Source organism: Nipponia nippon, unplaced genomic scaffold (genome assembly GCF_047370975.1).
Source record: "Nipponia nippon isolate SJK-2023a ecotype South Korea unplaced genomic scaffold, ASM4737097v1 scaffold_2, whole genome shotgun sequence".
Taxonomy (NCBI): domain Eukaryota; kingdom Metazoa; phylum Chordata; class Aves; order Pelecaniformes; family Threskiornithidae; genus Nipponia; species Nipponia nippon.
In genome coordinates, this window is record NW_028262336.1 from 74,904,554 (window position 1) to 74,931,735 (window position 27,182).

At 38.0% G+C, this 27,182-nt stretch overlaps 1 protein-coding gene across 2 annotated transcripts in view; it reads left to right on the plus strand.

Moving 5' to 3' along the window:
* Nucleotides 1-27,182, plus strand: part of ABCC4 (ATP binding cassette subfamily C member 4 (PEL blood group)) — a 153,878-nt gene that overhangs the window by 50,371 nt on the left and 76,325 nt on the right. For both annotated transcript variants that reach the window (XM_087758464.1, XM_087758465.1), the window contains exons 14-19: nt 432-528; nt 1,641-1,856; nt 3,767-3,907; nt 5,315-5,352; nt 5,711-5,811; nt 8,845-8,991. In XM_087758464.1, coding sequence (XP_087614590.1) covers nt 432-528; nt 1,641-1,856; nt 3,767-3,907; nt 5,315-5,352; nt 5,711-5,811; nt 8,845-8,991 — 740 coding nt within the window. The remainder of the gene's footprint in view (nt 1-431; nt 529-1,640; nt 1,857-3,766; nt 3,908-5,314; nt 5,353-5,710; nt 5,812-8,844; nt 8,992-27,182) is intronic.

Consider the following 27,182-nt stretch of genomic DNA (forward strand, 5'->3'; position numbering starts at 1 on the left):
GCTGCTCTGAAAGCTCATCTCAAAGAAGTTACTTTTATTGGCTGTATTTTTCTATAATTGTCCACAGTATATTGCTCTGCTTTCTCTTTCAATTAGTTTAATTTTTGTTAAATTCCCTTTTTGCAGTTCAGCTTACGACATGTACATTTGTTAGGAGGATGTTTAAGACACTTCTAATGAAATGTCCTTAAGATATTTCCTTCTCTTTCATTCCAGACCAGAAATATGGAATTTCTTTTCTCTACCTTGAAAACTTAGAAAGTTAAATAAGGAACGTGTTTGTTAAGTGTAATTTTTAGAAATCTAATAAGCATGGGCATCCTTTTTTCTTATTTTAAACACTGTATAATTGAATAGAAGGCATTTTCCAGAAATAGTCAAAATGGTTTAGGACACTTTATTTTTAAATTGATTTTTCTGTCTCTTTGCAGATGTATTTGTCAAGCCTTACATCAGAAGATCTCTGTTTTGGTTACTCACCAGTTGCAGTATCTCCGTGCTGCAAATCAGATTCTCATTTTAAAAGACGTAAGTGATTTCAGTGTCTGTGTTTTTATATTTCACATACTTTCTAATTATCCTTTTTCATCTAAGAATGGAAGAAAAAAAAACAGTATAAAGATTTTTATTTTTGGTTTGTAAATATATTTTCTGTCTACTAATGACCATATAAGTTTTTAAAGATTTATAATTATTAATGAAATAAGTTTATTTTTCTTAGAATACCTTCCCTGAAAAGTCTGTTTCTGAATTTTATCATGCATATACGTAATCTTACATATTGATTTTTATCTTACATATGTATACTATACTGTGAGAGAATTACTTAGAGACTGTGTTAATGTTTTGCTTTTATTCTTGTTTCTTACACTTTTGCGTGAATCAAGAACTATGTTGATTTTGCAACCAGGCCCTTTTTTAAATTAAGGCTGAGCAATGGTCACAGATACCTTTGAGAACAAGCAGGCCTTCAGCAAAACTGATTCCTTCCAAACTTTGTTGTACCAGATATTCATGGGGAGAGGGGAAATGCAAGAACTTCAGCTAGTTTGTTTTGGCTTTTTTTAAGGTTGGGTAGTGATGTATTTCAAATTACTTTTGATGCATCACAGAGTTGTAAAAAAGGACACTATCTGTGTCTTTTCCTCCCATTCAGATCTCTTTAAAAGTTACAGTAGCTTTCTAGAAATGAGTTTGTGATAGAGCCGTAAGAAGTGTGGAAATGGTCTGTGTTGCTCCTTGTAGAGCTCTGTGAGGACCAGAAAATTAAGCTGCTGTTTACCCCTAGCCTGGAGTAATAGAAAAAGACCGATGGTTATTTATGTAGTTCTACAGCTTCTCCTAAAGCTGTATGGCTGTCTCCCGCAGCTTCTCCAAGGAGGTAATTCTCACCTGGCTGTACCTGGGACTTCTGTCATCCCGTTTGTGTGCCCCTTGGCCTGGTTAGCTGCTGGGAAGGGACTGGTTAAAGGGTAAAGAGCTTGTTTCTGCTCTTCTAAATGAGGAACTGATAGAGGCTTACTGCAGTAGGATGTGTGCTCAGCAACTGCAGAACCTCAGAGGCAGCAGGGATAAATAGGAAAAATTGTCCTTTACAGAAAGTGTATAATGAAGATAATCAAAGCTTATATTAATTGTAGGGTAAAATGGTGGGGAAAGGTACCTATTCAGAGTTCCTGAGATCTGGCATCGACTTTGCTTCCCTTTTGAAAAAAGATGAGGAGGTAGAACAGCTGTCGGTTCCAGGAACCCCCAACCTGAAGTCTGCCCGGAGCCGAACCTTCTCGGAGTCCTCTGTCTGGTCCCAGGATTCTTCTGTCCACTCGCAGAAAGACGGAGCAGTGGAACAACCACCTGTGAGTGCTCAAAGGATAGATGTGTTTCAGTTCTTGTCTGGCTGTTTTTTAACTTAAACTGCGATAAGGACTTTCCCTGCTGCATTTGAATTTCAGGGATTGCTGGATTGCATTAGCAGGTGAGAGCTCACCCACGGTGGTTCTGCCTGGCACTGTGCTTGGCTGGCAGTCCTGCCACCTGGGCTGCAGAGGGCAGGCATCCCACAGCTCTGTGCTGTTCTCTTCAAACCCAGCAGAGTGAATTCCTTCAGGTTCAGCATCAGATCTGCTGCATGCATGACTGCACGCTGCTTCCTTCATCCTGTCCTCTGCCAGCGGTGCTTTAAAGGGCCAATACCACTGTATTGGGTGGGTTCTGTCTGGTCCTGCAGTGCCGAGCTCAAATTAATACTTCCCCCAAAATCCTGAGCTCTGGGAAGTGCATGCAGAGGTGGTGGCTTTATACAAAGTCTCCGTTTGCATGGCTGGCATTAACATACTCACATGATCTTGAGCTGGCCCTGAGGGGGTAACCTTGGGACACGGCTGCATTGGTCTCCCCAGCCCTTCTGTTGGTGAAAGCAGAATGCTTTGTATGGTGCCAGCTTGACTTCGGGTGCCTTGTTATCTCTTGGTCTGCACCGTGCAAAAGCAGCCAAAAGGTTTCTGTACCAGAGGTGGCCTTCTGCTGGTGTGCTTGCATTCACGCAGAACAGTGCAGGAGCCCTGAAACCGTGCTAGGCTTCTGCTAGCACTGCATCCGTGGAACACGTGGAACAAGTAGTCCCTGTGTGTCCCCGATGATTGTCACCTTTATGCTATGGGTATATGTTATTTGTTTTTCTTTTCTATAATAAAAAGCAGTGAGACACACACACACAAAGAAGAATACTAGACTTTTATTTTTCATACCTTTTTGGAGGAATGGTTTTATGCCCCAAAACAGTAAACCAGTAAATTTATCTGATATTACTGATGTTCCAGTAGTGACTCCACTATTAAATCCACAAAGGTGTGCCAAACTTTTTAGCAGCATTAGAGCTGGGGAGGGGGGCTGGAGAAACAAAAAAACAAGATTGGCTTATCTTCTTTTATAGGCAAGTAGGTGTGATTTTCCCCTTTCATATCTGAGTCGGGTCTTTTGATTCCACTGCTCTTGTAGAGCCATCTCTGCTGAAAAAAAAAAATTAAGTGTTACATGTCCACTGAACTGGCACTAGTTTTTCTATCACATATACTATAAAAAAAAAAAAAAATCAGAATTTTGTTCATTTGAATAGTTCTTTTACCTTCTGTCTCATTTTTTCCTTTCCTGTCTTTCACTGTCCCCCATCCATTGTTTGCTTAATATGATTTCTGATTTGTCATTTTACTTGTTTTCCCTATTAACAGATGCTTTTGTTGGTACTTACAAGGAGGTGATTAGAACTTTATGGGTAGTTTGTTACTCTGGGCATGTGTTGATTGATTTTGGTGCAGACTTACAAAAGAGTATTTACTTTAAATATTTTTCTGGAAAGGAAAGGTTACACACACTTGCATTCTGAAAACAGAATCTTTCCCAAGTCAAGGCCTTAGTTTCCAGAGCTGATAACACTGAAGGTAGTATGTAAGAAAAGAAAAACTTGGTTTAGCGGTCAGTTAGAGTCAATGTTTCTGGCTGTAAATGAAGTCATGTTGCATTCTGTGATGCAATGAAAAATAAAATCCTCACAGTTTCATTTTGCAGAGTAGATTTTTCAGTATTACTGCACTGAGACTAATTTTTTTTTGTCAAAGCTATAGTTCCGATATTTGAAGTTTTTATATGTGTAATCACTTTATCTCCTCATTTTAATTGTTGGCTAATTCTGAACCATGACTTTCAAGTGGCTTAGTTTGAATCTGTAACTGCAAGGTTGATGTTTTTTACTCTGTTGTTTTTTTTTCAGCCTGAAAATGCACTGGCTGCAGTGCCAGAGGAGAGTCGCTCTGAGGGAAAAATAAGCTTTAAGGTTTACAGAAAATATTTCACTGCAGGAGCAAACTGCTTTGTGATCTTTATACTTTTAGTATTCAATATTTTGGCACAGGTAAGTTGTCGGGAGCCACAGATAATATTCAGTATCTTTTGGGTTTGCTTTTTTTTTTTCTTTTTTTCTTTTTCTTTTTTTTTTCTTTTTAACATAGCATATGCTTGTTACTATGATGTTTCATCTAAAATGTTTGGGAGCATGGTGTTCTTTAGTAATTTTGTAGTATACTCGATCAAATTTTATATATCAGCATGGAGTTTTGGTACAGCATGGAGAGGTCTTTAACTGATCCTCCTTTCAACAGTTTTAATACTTCAATAAAATAATTATTTTACTGGCAGCATGGCACAGAAATTATAAGCCAGTCTAATTTTTGGAGATAGAGAACAAAATCATAAGATGTATAAAGTAGTGTTTAACAAACCTGAACAGTCAGTATGTTTCCACTTGAGGAGGGTAAAGAGATTTACTGGGTATGGGAGGGCAGAGTCTGACAGAAGTGTTAAAAGAAAAGCTCATCTCCTGATAAGTGCAGGTTATGAGAAGGGCTAGAAGGAGGGTCACTGTTTCGCAGAATAAGAAAGTGAGGAGAAGGATAGGCAAATTTTATGTGTAATGCAGACTGTAGCAGGGATGTAAAAGAATTTTTAAACAAGGAAAATGATTTTGAAACTTACTGAAAGAAATGGTGAGCTGAGGAAGCTGCATGAAGATAGCTTATTGCCTTTTTCTCTGTTGCCTGCTGAGAAAGCTTAAATTCATTTCATGGAAATGATTGGACTTGGCTATAAAAAATAGTCTATATATTTAGACATGTTACTTCCTTTTTGCTTGTCCTTGAATTGAGTCTGTTGGAAAGACAGCTGAGCAAGATCAAATCTCTGCAGCAGACCGCCCAGAACTTTAAATTCACGTGAACAGAGGTGTATTTTGAGATAAATAACCCTGTTACAAGTTTGTAGTCACCTCTCGGCACAGAAGGAAGGTGGCAGTAGGAGGTTTTTCCCTCCCTCTCTTCCCTCATCCTACTTCAGCCCCGTTTCTGGTAATTATCTTCCGTAAGCACAAATTTCTGGACTGGTAACATCAGAAAGTTTGTTAATCAAAAAGCATTTTGGAATATCTCTAGTAGCAAATTTAGGAACTAAAAAAATGAGTTCTTTAATGTGCAATTAACATACATTAGGAAGAGCTACTATATTTTGTTTGCTTAAATGTATTGCTTTCCTTTCGTTTGCTGTCATGTAAGGTAATTTAAGGTAACTTCTTTCTTTGTAGAGGGTTCTAATGCACCTTCTAATGTGCTTTGCAAATTGCTGCTGGTCTTGAAAGACTGGATGGCATACTTTCCTGAATATGTGATCTTTTCCCAGAGAACATGAAAGAATAGCAAGGAAATTTAATTTTATAATGTTTTTTTTTCATTTTGTAAGATGATTCTTGTATTTGCCTCTTTTACTCAAGGTGGCATATGTGCTCCAGGACTGGTGGCTTTCTTACTGGTAAGTTGATGATAACTGGTCAGTCATTTCTGCCTTTTCAGTCAAGTGCTTCTTGTCTAATAGAAATCAGTGCTGTATAGGTGGTGGTGGGGGGAATCCTGTTGGAGGAAACTTCAGAATATGCTTGGTCTTTTTCTGATCTCCACTCATTTTGTGTGGGGGAAAAAAAATTAAACTTTATACTGAAGTGTAGCCCGTGATCACTTCTACTCATGGTGTGATGCATGACAACATCAGTGCATGGGATCTTTTGAACTAAAGATTTCAACAGAGTTGACCCTAGAAACAGTTAAACGTACTCATGAATATTTGCAGAATGTGATTTTATGATCGTTATCTTCTGTATGCATTTCCACAGGGCAAATCACCAAGAGAAGTTGAATGTCACAACAAATGGAAATAATGGAGCAAATGAGACTGAACATCTAGACCTTAACTTTTACTTGGGAATTTACGCAGGTAATTACACATGCATGTGTGTGTGTCTGAATAACTTTATTATCTGACCTATCATAACAAACGCTTTTGAGAGGTGCGAAGAAACGGCAATGTGGGGAAATGTGATTTCTAGCAGTAACTGAATAATGTCTTAACAGATTAGGAGCCTGAGTCTTGCTTCCTGACTAAATTAATTGGAATAAATAAAATAATAAAATCTAACAGAAGAAACAGGTTGAATGCAGACTCTTAATTTGCTTTGCCTGGATTTTGGAAAGTAAACTAGGAATTGAGTATTCAAAAAGTCAGTCACCGTAAGGTCGTGGTTATTGTCTATACTAATAGGTCATTGAGCTAAATCTTCAGTCATTATATGGATGGGCAAGAGGGATTAGAAATGGATCTTCATTCTGCGCTGTTCTAAAACTTGGCGTGGCTACATTGCTTCTGAAGTGCCATAGCAAAAGAACCAGTTTTTAAAAAGCATCCTAGATGGGTATGCAAAGCAGGATGTTAAAAAACGTCTTAGTATGTTTCAATATGTAGCCATATGCTTCTGAATATCCAGAAAAGGGCATTGGTCCTTGTATTCAGGTATCCAAACATCTTGAAATACTGCTCTGAAATGTAGTAAAAATTGGTGTAGAAAAATCATGTGTAGAACTCTCAGACTCCGCTATTTAGCACTTCTAGTGATGTACAGTTTTGTATGGCATGGTAATTTCTTGATGGAGATGTAAATGATAGGTCTGAGAAAACAGGTGGGATACCAGAATATGCATTGAATGTATTCAGAAACATCTCTCGTGGGTGAGAGGATAGGTGGAGGATTTTTTGTTTGGGTGTTTGGTTTTTGGTTGTGGGTTTTTTTTTTTTTTTTTTTTTGGAATCCACGTGATCTAAGTGCTTGACAGAAAACATTGTGGTTGGCCTAGAAAGCAGCAGTTTAGGAGCCAGATAAACTTGGCTCTTATTTTCTTTGTGTAATGTCTTATTTCATGAGCTGTTCCAGTGGACTGCATAGTATGATTAAGTGTGGCAAACTTGGCTTTCTCTGACCATCTAACCTAAACCACGTTACGGAAAATTTTATCCTTTAAGGCAAATTTTGTTCTAGATAGCAGAACAGCAAAAGTTTTCTTTATATTGAAATGTTCAGATGGCTTTGTGAGATATTTGCAATAGTTTAACAGACAGCATTGACTTACCTACACAAAGTTGTAAGTGAAGTTGAAAAAGTTATAAAAAGATAGTATATTTTATATGAAGTACATAATAATCTAACGTACCTTTTTCTATAACCTCTGAAACTGTATAAAATAATTTATCATTTTTATTTCTGGTTCTCAATGTTTGGAAAAAAGAAAAAAATCACCATGGTAGCTCCTTCCTAGTCCTTGTTGTTTCTATGAGACAAAGATTTAGAAGACTAAAATTTCTGTTAATGGGAAACCTGTTGGCCAGAAGTGAGGTACCAATTCCACACCTTTTCTATAAAGCAAGTGTGCAAAGAGTCCTTGTCTCTCTCATACTGAGGTGGTAAGCTTGTAAATGGGGAAAGCAAAAACCTTCAGCGTGAGACAGACCGGATGAGACTTGAAAGTAAGTCTCATTCTTCCCCCTTCTCCCCAGTCATTAGGTCTTTTCAGGTGATTTGTTTGGTGAGGGTCATGCCAGCAGCTTCCAGTGGCTTCCAAGCGTGAGTGAAGTTGTGCAGAAATGTGGGGTTCCCAGGACGTGCTCGCTCTCCTCCCATCGCTCCCACAGACTGCTGTTAGGCATGGGCTCTGCCACAGCCTCCTGCTTAGTACCTCTTCTGCTCCCTTTTTGCATGACCCAGCTTTCCTGTTTGGGTACGTGCAGATACTCTTGGAAAAGGTGTTTTCTTTTACCTGGCCCGGAATACAGCAGTCAGGACAAGGCAAACAAGCTCTCATCCCAGCCACGTGCTTTTTTCTTAAAAACAGCACTGTGCAGAACATGGGCAGTAAACTGCAAACAGACAAATGAAATAGTGATACCTTTTCTTGCATCCTGGGAGGATACATCAGTAAGCAGGATGGAATAACTGATTGACTTAACCACATCATATAATTTAAACCCTCACTCTTTCCCACTGTTACTATAGGCGTACCTGAATTGTGTCCAGTTTTAACCTGTGCTTAGAATAGGCAATGTTTTATGTTGATAGTTAGGGTCTGACTTAAGGGTGTCCTCAAGGCCTGAGCATCTGGGCTTCTGGTGTCTATGCTTAGATCACCTGGAGCCTGGAAGCACTGCCAAATATAAGGTTAACACCTTCGCTGTTCACCTTCATCAACTGGGAATTTGGGCAGCCACATTGGAGATTACACACAGCAAACAGAGCAGCAGCAATCTCATCATTCTTTGTTTCCATCTTTTGCCCTGTAGCACCCCTGTCTTGTAAGTGGAGATGTGCCCAGGAGAAAGACAAACAGTCTGCAGACCAATTCCCTGAAAGGTCTCTATTTCACATGGCATAAGGGATGCATCTTATACTGTGTTAAAGAAATACACATAATTTAAATGATTTGATGTGGTTTACAAGGAGAAGAATGGCATGAGTGGTTTGGGCTGATTGAGAATAACTTAAGGTTGTCTCTAAATAGCCATGTATATATTACTTGGTTAATACCTGCTGGCAAATGTTGAGTCTTCACAGTGACCTCTGCAAGCCACAATTATATACGGCGCTGTGAAATGAATTTCTTAGCAGAGGTGTTATGCAGAAGGTTTTAATACAGATTTATTTCATGGGTTAACAGTCGTTTCCTACATTTCTATAAAGTGCCAATTCTTTCAAACCGAAAAAGATGAATTGTTTAAATCAATGATATGGTAGTAACTGAAGCTAGTGACAAATACAAGGTATCTGTTCTATGCTCAATCTGAGTCCCTAGGCTTAAGTTTGGATTCTTGCTATATACAGAAGTCAACAAAATTTGGTTTCAGTTCAGTTTTATTTTTAAATTCTTTTCTTTGTGAAAGATCCATATCTGTATGCACGCTCTGTCCATGTTTTTTTAATTTCAGGTTTAACGGTGGCTACAATACTGTTTGGCATAATAAGAAGTCTTCTGGTGTTTCAAGTTCTTGTTAATTCTGGTCAGACTTTGCACAACAAAATGTTTCAATCCATTTTGAAAGCTCCTGTCTTGTTTTTTGACAGAAATCCTATAGGTAAGTTTAATAGTAAAAAAAACCCTTAACATTTAATATACCTCATTGATTATGTTAACTATGCTGTTTCTGGGAAATTATGATTTTATAGTATTTTTGCATATTTGTGGTGGGTTTTTTTTGTTTCTTTTACTTAAAATCTTTAAATTTAACAGCGTGGTCTTTTTAAATTTAAAAGTCAGAATGTTGACTCCTTATTGATGGTTGATCTTACTCTCTTTAAATGCAATCTACAGAAAAATGAATTACCTGTGGCTTTGGTGTTGTACATTGAGCTGCTAGTTGCATTGATGTTCTGATGCAATTACATAGGGTTGTCTTCCATATGCTGAATGTATATGCGTGCATTTTGTGGGGATGCCTTTCTTGTGCATTTCTCTGAAAGCTTAACCCAAATAATTATTTGCCCTTTTAAAAAATAATTTTAAGCATGTGTGATAATTCAGTTTTGAGAAACTGTGTAGCTTACTATCCTTCCAGAATGCACAAAAGCGCAAAGCATGCAATTTAAAACTGTAGTCCAGATCCTTATGTTCTTCAAAAGAAACGAGAGAGAAGTTGGAGCAGAGTGAAGGGAGTGGAGAAGTGGGGTGGTACTGATTTACTAGCCAGTCTTAAGTGAGAAATAGAAATCCGATGGTCTTCACTCCCTTGAAGAAAAGGAACATAGGCTTGTTTTCATAGTTCCAGAAGCCGTCTGATGATTGTAAGGGTATATACGGATGGTTTTATTGGTTCAGAGAAATTAGTAATATCTTCAGGAAAAAAATACTCGTGTGGAAAAAAGGTTCATGTCCGTAACATGAGGAATGAAACATGCACAATTTCTCCTTTAAAAAAAAAATCTACAACTGCAGAAGTTTAAGACTGTGTTTTATGGTCTGCTTGTACTGTGAGTCTGTGGTAGCGTAAATTCAAGGCCACTGCAAAGGATTAGAAGCGAAGCCATAAGCTCAGGAGACAGGTTAGTGGAGAGCTAGTGAGAGCACATACATCAGAAGAAATCGTAGTACTGATGGGGTTTGTTGTCAGATAGGCAGGGATTTTCCTATTCTCTCTCCTTTTTTTTGTGTGTGTGTGTGCACAGCATATGCAGTAACTGTATTTTTGAGGGAATACATAATCATATTGTAAGAATACCCATAAACCTGGCTCATCATAACAAACTAAACTGCAGAGTAAACATCAGGGGCAGTGTAAAGTAATAAATGACAGTTTGCTTTGTAACATACTGCAAAGCTCAAATTAGCAGTGCTTTGTAAAAGTGGCATTCATAAAACCTGCCTATCGCTGGTATTGACACACTGTCGTGACTTAGAGATGTGTGTTTCTATTTATCAGCAGATATTTTATAAGAGAAGATTAACTTCAGTGTGCATATATTTCTTTCCCTTCATCTTTCCTTTGGTCATGGTACCATGCAAAGATACTGCTGTTCTGATCTATACATCTTTTGAAAAAAGAAAAGGGAAAAGATGACACGTGAGACAATGCTCTTGTTCAGAACTGCAGCATGTAGCAGTTCTGAAATTCTGTTTTTAATATCTGTGCTTCATTGTCTGATTTACGTGGGTTTTTACTGTATATTTATCCTTTAGAACTTCAGATACTTTTTTTTTTTGCATTGGGGTGAGATTTGTTTACGTAGAAGCCTTTTTTATTTTTTTTTCTTTCTTTTTTTAATATGCCTTACTATGAAAGACATACGAAGAAGAAATTGAAATTATTAAAGGCTCCTTTTTCTGGTGTTGTGATTGTAAGAGCCAAGCCAAACGATTAGTTATCATATCCCATATTAGCAAAGCTGATATTGCAGTGTCAGATCTGTCATTTAAGCATCCAGTGTGTTCTCAGTATTTGTGTGAGGTCTCTTAAGACCTTAGCAGAAGCAATTGCTGAACTGGCTTTTGCTGTTCTATTTATCAAAAAATAATTAGCAATTAAAAAATGCCACAGCCAGTATTTTGAACACACCATGATCTGTGTTCCAAAGTCGAGGAAGGAAACTTAAATAAATAGACATCCCAAGCTCTCAATAGTTCTTACTGGGGAAACAGACTAATGAGCAGCATCAGGGAGTTGACATTAGGAAATGGAAATACGTGGTGAATCATGACATGTCTGTCAGCTCCCAACAGTGTAGATCCAATCAGTCGTAGTGAATAAATGAGATGGCTTATTTCTAAAAAAATTACGCTTTGTGAATCAGTTTAGGCATGAGCCCAAGATCTCTCATTACAGATTGCATTAGCAATATATAGGGAGGGGCAGGTTGTAAAGGAATAGTAACGAGCATCTTACCCAGGTGATATACGAATTTGAATGTATTTTTGAGACCTGGGTTACATAGCAGAGACAGAAGAGGAATATGAGGACCCCTCTCCTCTCTCCCTTCCCACCCAAAAATATTTGTATGTACCCAGATTTCACCTTTGTGTAATTTGGCATAGATCTAAAAATAGTTAGACATTGCTGGTTTGAGTGTGGTTTGCACTGGAAGGACCTTATTAATAAACGACTATCTCTTTCTTAAGCACTTAACCTAACCGTATTGAGCTGATAATTCTAAGTGACTAAAGCTTGTTGTGTTAACCAGCATTCAGAAAGAATGATCAGATATTTATGACTGAAATTCAAATTTATCAGCAGATATCTATACAGCATCACTTAAACAGCTATAGCGAAAGCTTGATGGGAAGTTAGAGATTAAGTGGTTGTATTTTGGGCTTTATCACATCCAACTTGTCCGTGTTTGTTGACAGATCTTGTTTATTTTTTGGAGTGTAGAATGTGACTCTCTTGAAACTTCCGTTGCTCTTCTATCCATATCCCAGTAAGGGTATTGCATGTGTGCCAAGGTAACTGTAACGAGGAAAACGTGGACGTTTTCTACTTCATAGTGAATGCTTTATATGTTCCTCTTCACGTGTCACTTGCAGGAATAAAGGGGTTGATTTCCATGCACGTCTGGCACAAGAGGGCAGCATGATCTGTTTTATCCCAGTCTAGCATTACAACAGCTTGTTAGAAGGATAACAAAATTTATCTGTTATGTTTTCAGAGATGATATTTGAGGAGTAAATTTTCAACCTCTCCACTGTGCAATAGTAATGTGATTCCGTTCAGTTGTCCTCATTATCTGCAAGTATAATATTTTCTCTTAATCTTTTACACAGTAAGCTTTTTCAGCTTCATGTAATACTGAGTTCAGGAACTTTGGCTTTGTAATTAGTAGCCAAAAGTCAGATAACTGTATAGAGTGTGATGCTTTGGTCCCATCAAGGAGACCTTCTTCAGCCATTATTCCTTTTGATTTCTTTTTCAAGGTGTTTGTAACATTTCAAAACAAATTTGATGGAAAGCTAGGTAAAAGGGACCAGGACTTCAGCAGCAATGACTTGAATTGGGAGTTCCCTCTTTTGAAATTAGTTTCTTATTGATAGTTTAGGAAATCCTAGTTTTGACAAGCTTCAGGATTTGATTCAAGATTACTTGCTTAGCTTGTAAATGAATTGTTCTTTTCTGGGATTTGGGGCCAGAGATTTCTTTAGAGAAGGGATGCTAATGTGTAACTGCATCACTTTCAGTAACGGTAGTTTTAGTGGAGATTGTGTGTAATTTTGACTTGCATTCAGTTTAGGAAACTGAAACCTGCTGCTGCTGTGCTGATGGGTGCTGTAAGAATGAATGAATGATATGCATGAATTTGTTCAGATAATATAGGAATCTCTTCCCCCTCCAGAGATCTGTCTAAAATTCAAATTGAACCAGAACCACTACAGAAATGCATATGAAAAATCTAGCTCTTTTTTTTTCTTTTTTTTTTTTTTTTTAAATAGTATCTCTCCAAATTCTTGGTTCTGACAGTTCATAGAAGGAGGAGAAATATTTTGGCAGACATTACAGTATTTCTGGCTTTCCTAGAAGCAGAAAGCACTGAATCATGTGATGGTTGTCCTCTACCTGTTAAATTAGGAGATTTTTTTTTTCCCCTGCAAATGCTTTGTGGAAGCTGTAAATAAACATTGATCCTTTTGGGTGCTTACCCAGACTTTGAGGTTTGACCAGGTTATAAAGAGAAAAAGTCTCCTGTCTTGGCAGTCACGAATGACATGCCAAACTGATAGCTAATAGCAGCGTATAAAAGCAAACTCCGAATATTAAAAGATAAAAATGTGAAAGAAAGCTGTTGTTATAATGAAGTTTGTTTTTCTTTAAGGCATAAGGATTTTAATTATGGCGTTCATAAATCAAGTGTTGAAACACCTATAATTTGACAGAGAAAGTTTTTTTTTATAGGATTAAAAGCGTGTTCATCAATGCACAAGTGCCTATCTGCATTTTATCTGACAGAAGCGTCAAATGGGCAATGTTGTTAAAGTATTTAAACCGTATAATAATTTCAACAAATATGATATTTCAGCAGTCTGAAAATTACAATGCTGATAATGAGGTTGTTAAATTATACTCTATCAGTTGGATAGTGAAACTGCTCTAGTTAGTGTACATTAATGTATGCTTGTTCACACAAGTGATTCTGCTGAACAAGGAGCATGTTTAAACAAGAAATACTGGTCTTAAACCCTGTGATTTACAGTAGGTGGTGTTTTGGCATATCATGCAGTTAACAAGGCAAAGCTTCATGTTAAAATATTTCGTTTGTAGTCTCATTCATCACTGATATAAATATTCAGTAGCGATGCCAGAAAATGTATTGTATTGCTATTTGACTCAATGACTCAATTGCTTGCTTTCTTTTCGGAAACAAGATCTATGCTATCTTTCTGATGCAGTTTTCAGATATTTGCTTGTGGTCAAGATGAATTCTGCGGCACTGTAAAAAACTATACCAGCTCTTTTGACAGCCTTCATGTTCTTTTAAGCTAATACAAAAAAATACGTTGTCCTTAAAGCAGCAGAGGCTTTGTTTTTTACTCTCTGTGCCAAGCTCTAAAGCACGTTCACGTGTGCGCAGGTTTGTTAGTTTATGTTGAAAATAAGTCCCTATAGGACAGCCTTTTGTTGTAAAATAAAAACACAGATTCTCTCTTCCGTGTTGGTAATCACTTGCATTTGTTGTTATTAAGATGGCAACACAATAGGTTCCATCAATCATTGAGATCCTTAACAACCGCACAACGTTGTAAATATTATGTTTGGGTGTTTGAGTGGAACAGCTCGTCACTGAAGTAGGTGTGGTAATTAAAACCTGTTAGGTTGCTACATGTGTTTAAAAAAAAACACTTTAATGTTTTTTCATATAACAATGGCGATATGTACTTTAAGCCTTATCAGGGCGTGATTATTAAATGATATTTTGTGGGAGTTGCTCATTTACTGTTAGTATTATCATGGCTTTTGTTAAGAGTTTAAATAGCCTTACGCTTCAATGTGTTTTATCCCCATTATGATTCTGTCAGGAACCTTATAAAGTTGATTGCTATAGGAGTAGTCTTTAAAGTTAGTAAATAGTACTATGGAGTTATGTTTACGTTTATTATCTATTAGTATAACTCAATTCAACTCTCTCCTATTTTTCCCTGCAATAATAATTGAATGAAATTTGGCTGTAAACTGATGAGACAAGCCCATTACATTTTCAGTGCACCGAGTCAGTGCTCACCCTATTTACGTTTAATACAGGAGATAAAATTAAAAGGCTTACGGAAAAGCTGTTTGTAGGAGGGGATGGGGCATTATTTGATAGGGAAATAGCATGAAGCTTGTACTGACAACCACTATCCAAGTGCAGTCCCCTGCTTTCCTGGCACAAGATTTCACATCCCTTCACAGAGGCTTTCTATCTTCTTCACATTAAGATCCCCTGGTGGGGAAAACGGCCTGCTGCGAAACTCATTTCTGACCATATGCTGACCTGCCCAGATACTGCAAAGTCTAGTTTTTTTCATTTGCTAAAGCAACCACAGAGAGCTGCTATCGCCCCACCTCAGCCACGCAAAAAGCAGGCATGGAGGAGTCGACCAAGGCAGAGAAACCTAATTAAAAGTATTGACTTTAGAAGACAAGCCTTTCAGAGACACGTCTTTCCCTCAAGTGTAGCAGGAAAGTGAAAATGGAGTTATGTTTTAGTCTCGCATAGGTGGCAGGCTATTTGACGAGATTTGTAGCGAGGAGGAAGGAAACGTTGGTTGGAGACACTTGAAAACAGAGGGAGAGACTGCAATAATATCAATGGAAAAACTGCAAGGGGCTTAAAAGAGGGCCTAACTGAGGTGATGCAGCTGCCAATAAGCTTTTGGAGATAATCTGAAGGATGGAGGGGGTTTTGGTTTTGATAATAACTAGTTTAAATATATACCTTTTTTTGCTATTTTTAATCTGCCTAAAAATTGTTGGATGCTGCTGTGGCTGTTGTGGGTAGTGGGGATTGGAGGCGCCGCGTGGATAGGACTTCCTCTCTTGCTGTTCATGGACGCCCATTCTGGGTGGGAAACAGGCATTTTTGAGAGATGAGGAAAAACTTACCAAAAACCCACTTTCGTTCCACCTTGGAACAAGGCAGAAGCATTTCCAAAAAAATTATTTTGGGGAAGAGCAGGGCAGGGATAACGAATAGCCAGGTGGTGAGAGCACGTATGTGGAATGTGGGGAAGGCAGCCCAGATCTCCTCCCTCTCTGATTTAATACGGGCCTTGGAGACGTGGTTCCCCCATCCCAGGCGAAGGCCCTTGGCCATCAGGCTCTTCTGGGCTCTCTCCCGTGCCATAACCTTTCATTGCTTGTCTCTTACGGGGACACAGACACAGTTAGACCACTGTGGTGGTTGCAGAAAAAAAACAGCCTTTTTTTTTTTTTCCTCTGAATGGCTGTAAATTAAAGGAAAACAGACTATCACAGTGCAAACTCATTTCATTAGCACTGTTCTGCTTTATACTGCACAGAAATCTTTCTCCCAGATGATCCTAGGTAATCTGCACTGCAGCATCTGGGTGAATTAATTAGTTTTTTTTTAAGATTGCCAGCATCTTGCAGATTATGCAACAAGTGAAGATTAGTTTGTGCCTGTGGTGATCTTGCAAAGTATTTGGAAACAAAAGGCATTTCTCGATCCAAAATTAAAATTTTAGTGTAGAAAAGAATGGATGTTGTATGTGAATCTGCCTATTCTGGCAATCCAGAATAAAAACCGAAGGATAGAAATCAACAGTTAGGGAAGTGGAGGTATTGGATCGAGCTCGACTTTAGTGTGCTGTTCAGTTTGAAAAATACAAACTTGACACAGTTAATTACTAAGCTATTTGCAAATAGTACAAGACAATCTTGCTTGCTTGCTTCCACCCTGTCTTCCCCAGGTGTTCTTTTTTGTCGGCAGGATCAGTAGGTACTTTGTCGGGGGCTTTTTGTTATGTATTCAGGTGAATACATATGCAGGACCTCCTTCAGGTTTTGATTTCGGATGTCATTTTATGCAAGATAATGTTGTATTGGGAGGAGGCAGCATTATGACAAGGTGTATGTGTTGACAGCTGCCAGTCTTAAGAGAGCTTTCCAAAGTGTTTTAAAATAGCATCATGCGTATGAAGAACTTTTTTTTTGTTTTATTAGTTACTGGGCAATAGTCCTGTAATTAGAACAGTAGTATGTAATGGACATTAATCATTGCTTGTGGCAGTGCCAGCCTTGAGGTGGGTAGCTTGAAACTGGAAACTGCTAGTTCATGGAGGTTTGTTTTAATGTTCATTTAAACTTGGGCTCTTGTTGAACGTTTTCCTAGGTGTTTCTCATTTGCATAGTTTGTTGACATAGCTTTTGATTTCAGCTTGAGCAAAATATTTCGTTGTGGTGGTCCCTAACGAGAGGTGGTGGAGCGAGGAGATTTCTGAAACATCTGGAGAAGCTGAGGCTGCTTTAGCTGTTACTGACCTAATGCTGGGTAGGAAATTGTATTCGCAGAGGCAGCATGCGAAGCAAGCTGACTGGTGTATGGGAAAAAGGTGTCCGAGTCTTCATTCTCAGCTGTTTGGTTGAAAGTAGAAGCGCGTTGTATACTAGGGAGGTGGTTGTGGTTTTGTGTTGGACTTTTCACTGCTATAGAAGACTCACAAATGACTACTGACCTGCTTGTTTTCTAGTTGTAGCAACCCCTCATCTTTCCTTATTTGCCAGTTAAAAAAAGAAAATAGAGGTCACTAATGCTCCTCAAATTGAGCTTTTATCATGTGCTACTTGTGCAACGTTTATGACATTTGTTAACTCAAAGGAAGTTTAAAGTTAAACTCCTCATAAGTTCATGGTTTTCCTGTCCACTGGCATGGTCCTTGTCAGTTTTCACCCACTGAGTACCTGAATTTATCCTCTGCTTTCTGTGTCTGGGAATCCTACTCTTCCATCTCTCCCAACACCTTTACCCTGTATTCTGCATGTGTCCTGCCCTCTTTCAAGCATAAATCTTCACTAGCTTGTGTTAGTATTGGGACACAGAGCACAGAATAATCTGAAGGTGCATGGAAAACTGAGAAGGGGAAGATTTGGAACATGGACATTATTGCTGGCAATTATAAGGTATAATGGATGGGGGATAGATGGCCTAACTCTTCTCTTCCTCAGTTTTCTTTTTATCAGATGTGATGAGATTTCTCTGTGTGTGTGGTAAACCTGTTTTTTCTCAATGAAGTTATTGTCTGTTTAATATGCAAATGATGCAATGCAGAATATTGCTAATTCATGTGTAGGCAAGAAAAAATCCTCTGCTTTGTGGTAAGCTTCCCTTCATCGGGAATACATGTTCCTTTGTCCCTGCATGTATTCATTTCTCAGCATAATTTCACGTTCATCAGTTTGAATGTTCACAACCCAAAATAGATACAGTTCAGTCTAAATTGTCAGACAAAGTTCCTACATCTGTTTTTAAGATGTCATAAGTAATTTCTCATACAGGAATACTGTTCCTGCCCCATCCTTTCTAGGGCATGCTCAGAGGACAGTAAATGATTAGATGCTGGGGACATTTGATCAGTGTTGGGTTTTTTTTTCCCCTCTCTCTTTTTAATATGAACATTTAAAGCTGTAAATAAACTTTACGCTATCTCATTCATCTCTTTTTCCAGTGTACTTATTTTATGTTTATAATCTGTCATGCTGGTCTTTAGAGAGAAGGTCTGAAACGTCTACCTTCACTTAGAGAGACTGGGTTTAGAATATTAAATGTTTTGTATGCAGTGATCTTCTCATTAAGTGCGATAATGAACAGTTTCAGAAATACTGTTACTGTCTATCACTCATGTTTGCTTTCTCTTCCCTCTCACTGAAATAGGGGAATATATCGTTAATGCTGGGCTTAATGAAGAACCTTCTCTTTGTTGTGACCTGTAAACATCAGCAAATCTGTGCGTCACCTAATGAGATAGGAGCCTAACTTTTTCTTTCAGTTTACAGAAGGAGAAACTAACAGCAAACTGAAGTGCTGGGGTTCCTATGCCTGTTCAGACCAGATTTGGCGCTTACTTGGTTAAGTTATTGTTGAGTATAAAGTACAAAGGGTATCTTTGTTACAGTAAGATTATCCTTTCAGTAAAAGAGGTTAAGGGTTCTGTGAGTAAAATATACAATTTTCTGGCATAAAATAATAGAATTTCTTCAAATCCATGATTATTTCTATTTTCTAGCCATTCAGGATTCCTGTTTGAAGAATACATATAATGAGGAATGACCAAAGAAGGGTATTCACAGGGGTTAACATTACCCTAGTTTTGGCAGGTACATGATAGAGAGGTAGGCTCTTATAGGGCATTATTGAGAGCACCAATGTGAGGCTTTGCTCTTAATCTCACTGGAAAGAGCTCTTTTTCCTACCCACTACAGTGTGGGGCTTCAGGATACCTAGCTGTTGGCGTGCTTAAGGATGGGTATCTTAAAATCTTCAGTATTCTGAATTTATCACTAAATTTAAGAGAAAGGAATGAACTGTAATTGTAGTATTTATTTTTATATTTATATACACACACACATATAAATATATATATTAAAAATACATATATATATAAACCCCATATGCTTTGCTATAAGGCTTCTTTCCTTTCTCCCTTCCTTCATTCCCCAGTCTCCTCTTAGAAGAATAAATCTCCCTCCCCTCAGTCTCAACAACCAGCCAAAAGTAAACAACTACTGTTAGCCTTCCAGAATATTTCTGGTATTTCCTGACTAAAAGATGGTAAGATGGTTTAAGGAAGAGTTGGTAGCAGTTACCTTTAGTCAGCTAATGTTCCCATGCCATTGGAGAAAAAAAAATATTTGATGCTCATTTAGGACGAAAGGTATCTGCAGAAACCTCTGCAAATTCAAAGCACCAGAATTGTGAAATATAGATGGTTTTAGCTTTAGAAGTGTCATCTTTTTTCCTATTGAACTAACAATATAGAGGGAACATTTTCCCCCCGATATTTTCAACAGAAAACTAGTTATACTAGACTTGTTCTAATATTAAGAAATCTTATCTAAGGAACACTTTCAAAATAAAACCAAATTTGAGAGAAAAAAGTGCCTTGAGGTTTTTATAAAGCTGACAAATTTTAATATTCCAAATATGTAGTGACAATGATCTTTTTTCATAATTAAGCTACGATTGTGGTTTAATATTGAATTCAAAGCCATTCACTAAATGCTGCTTATATTTAAACCCCCAAAAATCCCCAACAGAAAAAAATGGAAAAAAAAATCCCAGTGTATTTTTTTTTTAATTGAGATAAGAAAAAATAAACTCTGCTGCACCTCAGTTTAATAATCAGTGTTGCTCAGCTACTACCAAAGGCTTAAGGAACAGTGTTTAGAAGTGATTGTTTAGAAATAAGTGTTTCTCAAAGATTATGAGGGCTTATACAGATGATTTTGTTCACCTGCTGAGTGTTCGAGAGTAGAAATGTCCAATCTGACACTTTCCAGAGTGTTTGTTTGCTTAAAAAATAGAAACCTTCCTGTGGAAAAATAGGATTTCATTAGTTGTTTTCCCATCTTAGCCACGCAATAAAGCAATATTACCTATTTTTAATGGAGACATGAACATCTTGTGAAATGCAAAATCCCAAGTTTCTGAAATGATCTAAGATGTTTGCAGCTTAAAATGTAGTGCTGCGAGCACAGCTTAATTTGTTAATACCTTTGCACTCTGCTTCTGTTGTTTGTACTTCTCGTGAGATGCAAGACATTCAAATGCTTATTGACTGCTTTTTATTAATTGTAAAGTAGGCACGGAGGTGTTTTGAATAGAAAACTTATGTATTTTTCACTTAAATGGGCAGAAGGAGAACAAGTTAGTATTATGGTTCTTGGAAAAACAGAAGAATATATTCATTCTTTGACTCTGTGAGGAGGAGGTACAAGAATATTATCCCAGCTAGTGATCTCCAGTACTGGAACAGAATAGAATTTGCAAACTTCTTTGGGTTGTATCTGAATTACTACAAAGTAAATGGGGTGGCTTTCAGCCTGGAAGCAAAAGGGTTAAGTGGCCCTTCACACCCCTTAGATTTGGTGTACAGCAGTGATTCATACCTGTCTTTCATCTCATCTTTAAAGGGATGGTGGTTCTTCATAATGGAGCTTGACCAGCAGGATAGGCAAAGTATGCTGTTGGTGTAAGAGGAAGTGTGATGGGTATAACGCTTGCTCCTTAGACCAAATTTGCCTCTTGCTATATGCCTTTCTGCTGTAATACCAAAGCAATTCAGAGAGGAAACGGAGCAAGGAAGGCAGTTATTTTAATTAGTGAATTCTACGCTATCCTCAAAGGCTCTGATACTGAGATCTAATTCAGTCTTCTGATTTTCTGTTGATTCTTCCAAATGTTTCAGACTTACTCAGACAAAAGCCTCTTTCTTCACAATTGTCAAATTTCATTGAATCTCAAGTCTTGGTGATAGAGCTTAATTGTCAGCAAAATAAGTCTTGGTTTCTGTAAATTGTTTGATCCTCAGTTGGTTTAGAAGTGACAATATACTTTCTTTTACAGGGTTTAGATATTGTTTCCATGTGGCATATGGAGCAAAGTTGGACCAACTAAAGAAATTATTTCAGTTGTTTTCTGTCAGGAAGGCTTAGACAAAGAGCTTAGTCTCGGATCCTTTAAAGTTCAAGCATCTGCCACTAGGGGCAAAAATTATTTTCCTGTAGGCATTCATCTTTTATTGTAGATTTACTGTGCTGCTTCACTTGGTTGATAATCTAATTTCGACCCCAGAGATGAGTCATACCTCCTCAATGGGATTCACAGCTAGTTTAAATTCTCTTATGTCAGAACCTTTCAGTTCTTCCAGGATCTCTTTGCTGAACATAATGGTCCTTTGGGTGTCTGAATGCCCTGAGGAGGAAAGAATGTGACCCATGCAAGCAGTAACACTTTCATGATATTGTTTTACAGCATATGTCAAGTTTTATTTTCAATATTTATTTGAGTTTCTAGTTCAGGTAATTTGTGATGCCTTGACTTAGGTCCGGATCGTGCCAAGTGGTCCATTGTGGACAGACTTCTGCAGGTATGAGGGTGGTACCCCACTGAAGTAAGGAACCTTCTCGAAGGTGGGATAGACCTCACCACATGGATCGTGTGCTGTATTAGAGACTTTTGTTTCATAGGACCAGCATTTTCTATACCAACTGTGATATGACAGTTTTCCAGAAAAACACTGGAATATGAAAGGGTACAAAAACTTGATGTCAAGAGACTTTTCAGTCTCCTTTCTTTGGAAAAAACAAACCAACCAACCAAATTTTCTTTGGGTTTTCCCCCAATTGTCCAGAAGGTTCTAAAAGGTTTGAGAGTGATCCGAACACTTAAACTTGTTCGAGACCTCTTCCTGAAAGCATAACCACCGTATAGTTGACCACGAAGAACTTTAGGACTTGAATGTTCATATTTGGAATGTGAATTGCTGTTTAAGGACTTCCTCTCCAGAGTCAGTCAAGGACAAAACAGACATTCAGAAAGTTAAGAGGCATTGTAAATACCACTCAGCTGTGATGAAAAGTTTATTGGATGCTTTTTGTATGCATTCTAAAGTTAAGCTACATTTTGAAAACCATCAGAGCCAACATTTGTTCTCTAAATATTACAATTAAATATCTACAATGCTAAGTTGTTACTAATTAATACTCTGTGATATTAATAGTGGTTGGGTTATTGACACAATTTTGCCTCCCGTGGTTTTTTTTGCTTGAAATTTTACTTTTGTTTCGTATGTTTTAAGGATGTATCCACAAATTGATCCAGAATCAAGTTCTGTGCTTATGCTGTTTTGTGAAGAGGGAAGGAGAAACATAAGATATTCTCCTGTTGTTTGATTTCATTATTATATGTGTATTTTTCCATTTTAATCCTGCCTTATCAGAGATTAGGTTAATGCCTTTTTTAACGCAGAATAATGGCAAAGCAGTCGTTCTAAAACAGCCTTTCCCAAAACGTGTGGGATCAGATTATGATCAGTGATTATTTGCAAAATTTGTAGTGTTTATTCCAAAGTATAACTTGTGCTTTAGGTCCATGAGAGGATTTTATAGTGCTTTATATATGGGATATGGATACCTGAAAGATAGGTATTTTGTGATAGTCTTTGCATTGCTCCTCTAGTTGTCCAGTTCCTTGCAGTCCTGGAACTTCTTTAATCCTGATGTGTCTGATGTAGTTTCAGCAGAGAAGCTGCTGGTTTAAAAAAAAAAAACAAAAACCAAATTGTGGTTAAAATGGATGTCAGAGAAACAAAATGAGGTATAAATAAGTGAAGTGTTAAGACCCAAAGACAGACATGTTTTATTTTGAAGGAAAAAAGAAAACTTTTACTGAGAATTCCTCTACCTGAAATCTTAATTGGTCTTGTGAAATCTTAAGACTCTGTGTGAATGAAATTAAGCAAACTAATTAGAGTATACTGTAAAGCCTAACTTGAGATGCAACCAGCTGTTGCCCCTGCAGTTCTGTAGTTAGCAGAGTGAAATATGCACCTGTAAGAGCAGTTTAAAGCAAGAACTAAAATCCTCTGAATTGTTCTCTAAAGGCATCTCTCAACAGATAGCGAGCCTTGCCTCATCTTGTCTAAGCATAACCTTGTGAATAGTCTGTATGTATCAAAAGCTTATGGTTACGCAGTACGTCCTGGATGAGTTTTGCCATCTCTCTTCAGGTGATAGTGGCCTTTTGGCTTCCATGGGAATTTTGGAACTATTTCAGAACCTGATCTCTCACTTGCTGTAAGGATATTCCTTGTTTTTCAGTGTAAAACACCCTTCCTGTTGCCTTTACGGCTCATGTGTGGTTATTATAGTTCCCCTATCTAGCTTTTTTTGTTACTCTGCATTTGCAAAGCGCTACTTCAGGCACTCTTCTAGTTTAAGCATTGCAGCCACCTTCTGTTCTCGCTTGCTTTGTCCCAAACTATTCCGCACTTCCTAGCGTATTCCTCGCCATGTCAGGCTTCATGCCTTGCTTGTGCATGGAATGACATTCTCTCCTCTTTTTCAAGTGTGCTTATTTGTATCTAGAACTTGTGCCATTCCGTGGTGAAGGGGAATGGAAGAAGCAATGTTGAAGGCAGAGGGAGGAGAGAAAACGGGGAGCGGATACGCAGTGAATGAAGCAGAGGGTGAAGGAGAGGGCATGTACAAGCAGCCAGTCTGCACAGGGCAAAAATTCAAGTCAATACGTACAAAGCTCTCTCGATATCCAAACATCCCAAGTTCGGCAACTTCTGTGACTGTTACTACCAGCTAGTCTTTTGACAGTCCTGTCTTGCAGCTCCTCCCCAGAGCCAGATGGAGAGAAGGCTTTTTCTTGATCTTATGGCCCTGGTGTACTTTCAGGGAGTCTGCCAGGAGGTGCAGAAAGGAGTGTGGCTTCATTGGAGCATTAGCCCTCTTCCCATGCAAAGCTTTTACTATTTATGCACCTGGTAGCTGGAGCTGTTGGCACATTGCTGTGTTTTTTTTCTTCCCCCCATCATCGTTTTGCCTGCTTATCTTTCATGCTTACATCTTTGCAACTTCCTGCTCTCTGTGCAGTAGAGTTCATCCACAAGCTGGCTCTTCTTCACGTTAAAATCGTCTCTCAAGATACACCAGTATCATTGTAACCGCAGTATAACTGTACACTGACAGTAGTTAAACATATGGCTGGAGAAACTCATTAATTCCCTGATCCCTTTGTTTTCCTGTATTTTTAAAAAAAAAAAAGGCAAAAAGGCACACATCTTGTCCTGCAACTTTCTGTTCCAGCGTACTGCTACACCTTCCCGTTGCTCGTTGTTCCTTTTATAGTCAATTGTGTTGGTTTCTCTTAACTGACACAACAAACTCCTCAGGGCAGGGCATGCTGCTGGCTACGTGATGGTCCAGCGTGCATCCTAGTGAGGCTCTGCCTCCCACTTCAGATATATTCATCCTCTTTTGGGTGTTTCTGTCATGCAAATAACAAATGGCAACGTTCTCAGGAGTCCCTTGTGGGCGGCACTCTTCTTTTTTTGCCTATTTATTTATTTAGGAGTTCATAGTGCTGGACAGTTGTAAATCTGAGCTTCACAGTGAAGTCTGTCTTTGAATTGAACAAAGGCAAAATAGATTGTAAATTGTATTCACTTTTGCTTGAATGACTGTTCAGTGAACCCATTTTTTTCTCCTTGATGTGTATGAATTTTTCTCTCTGTTTATAGAAAAGTGAGAAATGGTGCTGTTAATGTATTTATGTTTATCATTCTAAGTTTCTTAGTTATTATTTAAAAACCATGACAAAATAGAAAATTATAGGGCTATGTTAGGTTTTTCTTTAATTTTAAGTTAAGTATATGTAAGTATATGTTTTTAAAATAATTTAACCTCTAGCATTCAGCTGTCAAAAAATCTTGGGGGATGAATTTAAGGTGTATTTCTACGTGAACGTTAAAGGTTCTTTGGTTCTGATTTATACACTACTAGTGTTTTAGTATGGTCAGCAGCTACTTACTCCTAGTACGTTTTTCTTTTTTGTTTTTGAGGTGAAGCTTTCTAATACTTGCCCAGTAGAGGGGCTACAGTAAAGTCATACGCAGTGCAGTATAACTTTTCACAATACTTAGCATTTAAATTTATTTCTTTTAATGTAATGAGTATAATATACAGTAGAGAAGAGGTCATATTTTTTTTTTCTTATTTGAATGTATACTATACCCCACATTTCCATTTCAGTGTTGTTAATTATAGTTTAGGCTTAAAGAAGCTTACATTATAGTGATATTTTTTTCCCTGGAAGCTGATGGCCCAAAGAAATGCATTGTCAGACTATATCTAGATTCCTTTGGACAGCAGTCCTTGCTTGAAGAAAACGCTTGGGATGTGGTTGCCTTCAGCTTTTCTGAGCCAAAAGATTTTTGGTTGTTTCTCAGGTGAGATTTGGAAGTGGAATTTGGTGCCAATCACAAAACCGAAAAGGAGGTGAAGTCATCCCTCCTTATACCCTACAGCCCACTCCGCAGGAAAGGATCCATTCTGTTCCCTAAATTAGGCCAAAAAAAAAAAAAAAAGGGATTTGAATCCAGCTGTAGTGCCTCCCATGCTGATTGCTGTAGCCTTCAGGCATGCACTCATTTGCCGTCTTCTGGTGCCATACTTATTTACTGATTCATCCAAAGGGAGAACAGCTTGCAGAGCAAAGACTGAAGGAGGCCTACCGCAGAATTGCCTCTAGTAGAGCAATTAACATGCTCGCTGGAGAGGTGGGCGACCCACATTCAGTGCATGTGCCGTGACTGGTAAATATAACATGTTCCCTTGCGTCTCTGCCCAACCTTCACCTCTCATGTGAGCATCCTGACCCCTGGGCTTGGCTGTACCTTTATAAACAGGATGACAGCTTTCCCAATATCTTCTTCCTTTGTGGTTTTGTGAATGGTACCCAAGTTGTGAATCTAGTTGTTTCCAGATTTTCTGTGGCTTTGCTTTAACGTGTGGTTTAAAATGTCCTAAATTGAAGGAAAATTTTTAATTTCATGGGGGTGGTAGTGTCTTTTTTTTAACACACAGCAGATTTTCCAAGCAAATGCTTTGATTAGTTATACAGCAAACTCAGAGACACAGTTCTAATTTTCTGATAGTTATACCGAAATTTCTCTTGAGTTCAGTAGTAATGACATTTCATGTGAGACAGGAAGAAAACCCACTGAAAATTATGCAGTGTCATCCATTGTGAATTGTGGATAGCCAAAGCCGTGTTGTTGCAGTGGCTTTTTTATAGTATGAGTAGTTGAAAAGGTATTTCAGGAATCATTACATGGGTACATAATGAATGAACTTTAGAGGGAATCTCTCCTTGCCAAACAATTCACGTTTTCCGGAAGAGGAAAGAAAGAAAAAGAAACTGAAGCTAAAGAAAAATGAATGATCTAACCAAAGGAACATGCCAAGCAGAAGACAAGGGTATACAAAGTCAGACGAAGACATGAAATGTCTCTGCTGTTTGAGCTGCCCAAAGGCTTTATCCTCAAAATGGATGGGCTAGGCAGAGGCCAGAAGTCTTGGCTTGGCTTTCACAGCAACAGTCCATCTAGAATTCCCTTCTATGGTTTCAAAAAAGGAAGAAAATGGATGGACAGCATCAGAATCATTCTCTTCAGTGTGTGGGAGGGGATCTGAATATCTATGATTGGTAAAATACAGGATAGTATTTGTTTTCTGAATGATAACCGTATCAGCCAGCTAGCAGTTTCAACTGAAGATTTCAGGAGGCAAAAGCTTTATATTCAGCAATGTCCTACTTGGTTTTTGTCATCTTAGACTGGAGTGATGATTAAGCCCTTCTAACTTCAACAACCCCCACAAAAAAGGGAAGAAAAACATTAAAAAGAAGCAAATTAAGATTCTTATTCAGTTAATTATCCTTAGGAGATGGAATGGTGAGAAAATTAACAAATACAAGCAGATTTGCAAGAGCTATGTGAGATCTGCCCCCCCCCCCCCGATATTTTCTGAAATACAGTATTTAAAGCCTATTCTGAATCTAGTCTTGGTAGTATAAATAGCACAGGAAAACTCCTTTTTGTTGTTGGAAAAACCTTACCAGAAAGGTGACATAGATTTCCATTTTTGTTTTAATCCTTGTATTGGTGTATATTTATATCTAACCCCCAAATCTGAAAGTAGCTCTAAAAGCTGTTTTTCTGTCATATAAAAATTCCAGCAGCAGAATACTCTTCAGATATTTCAGTTCATCCTGATTTGTA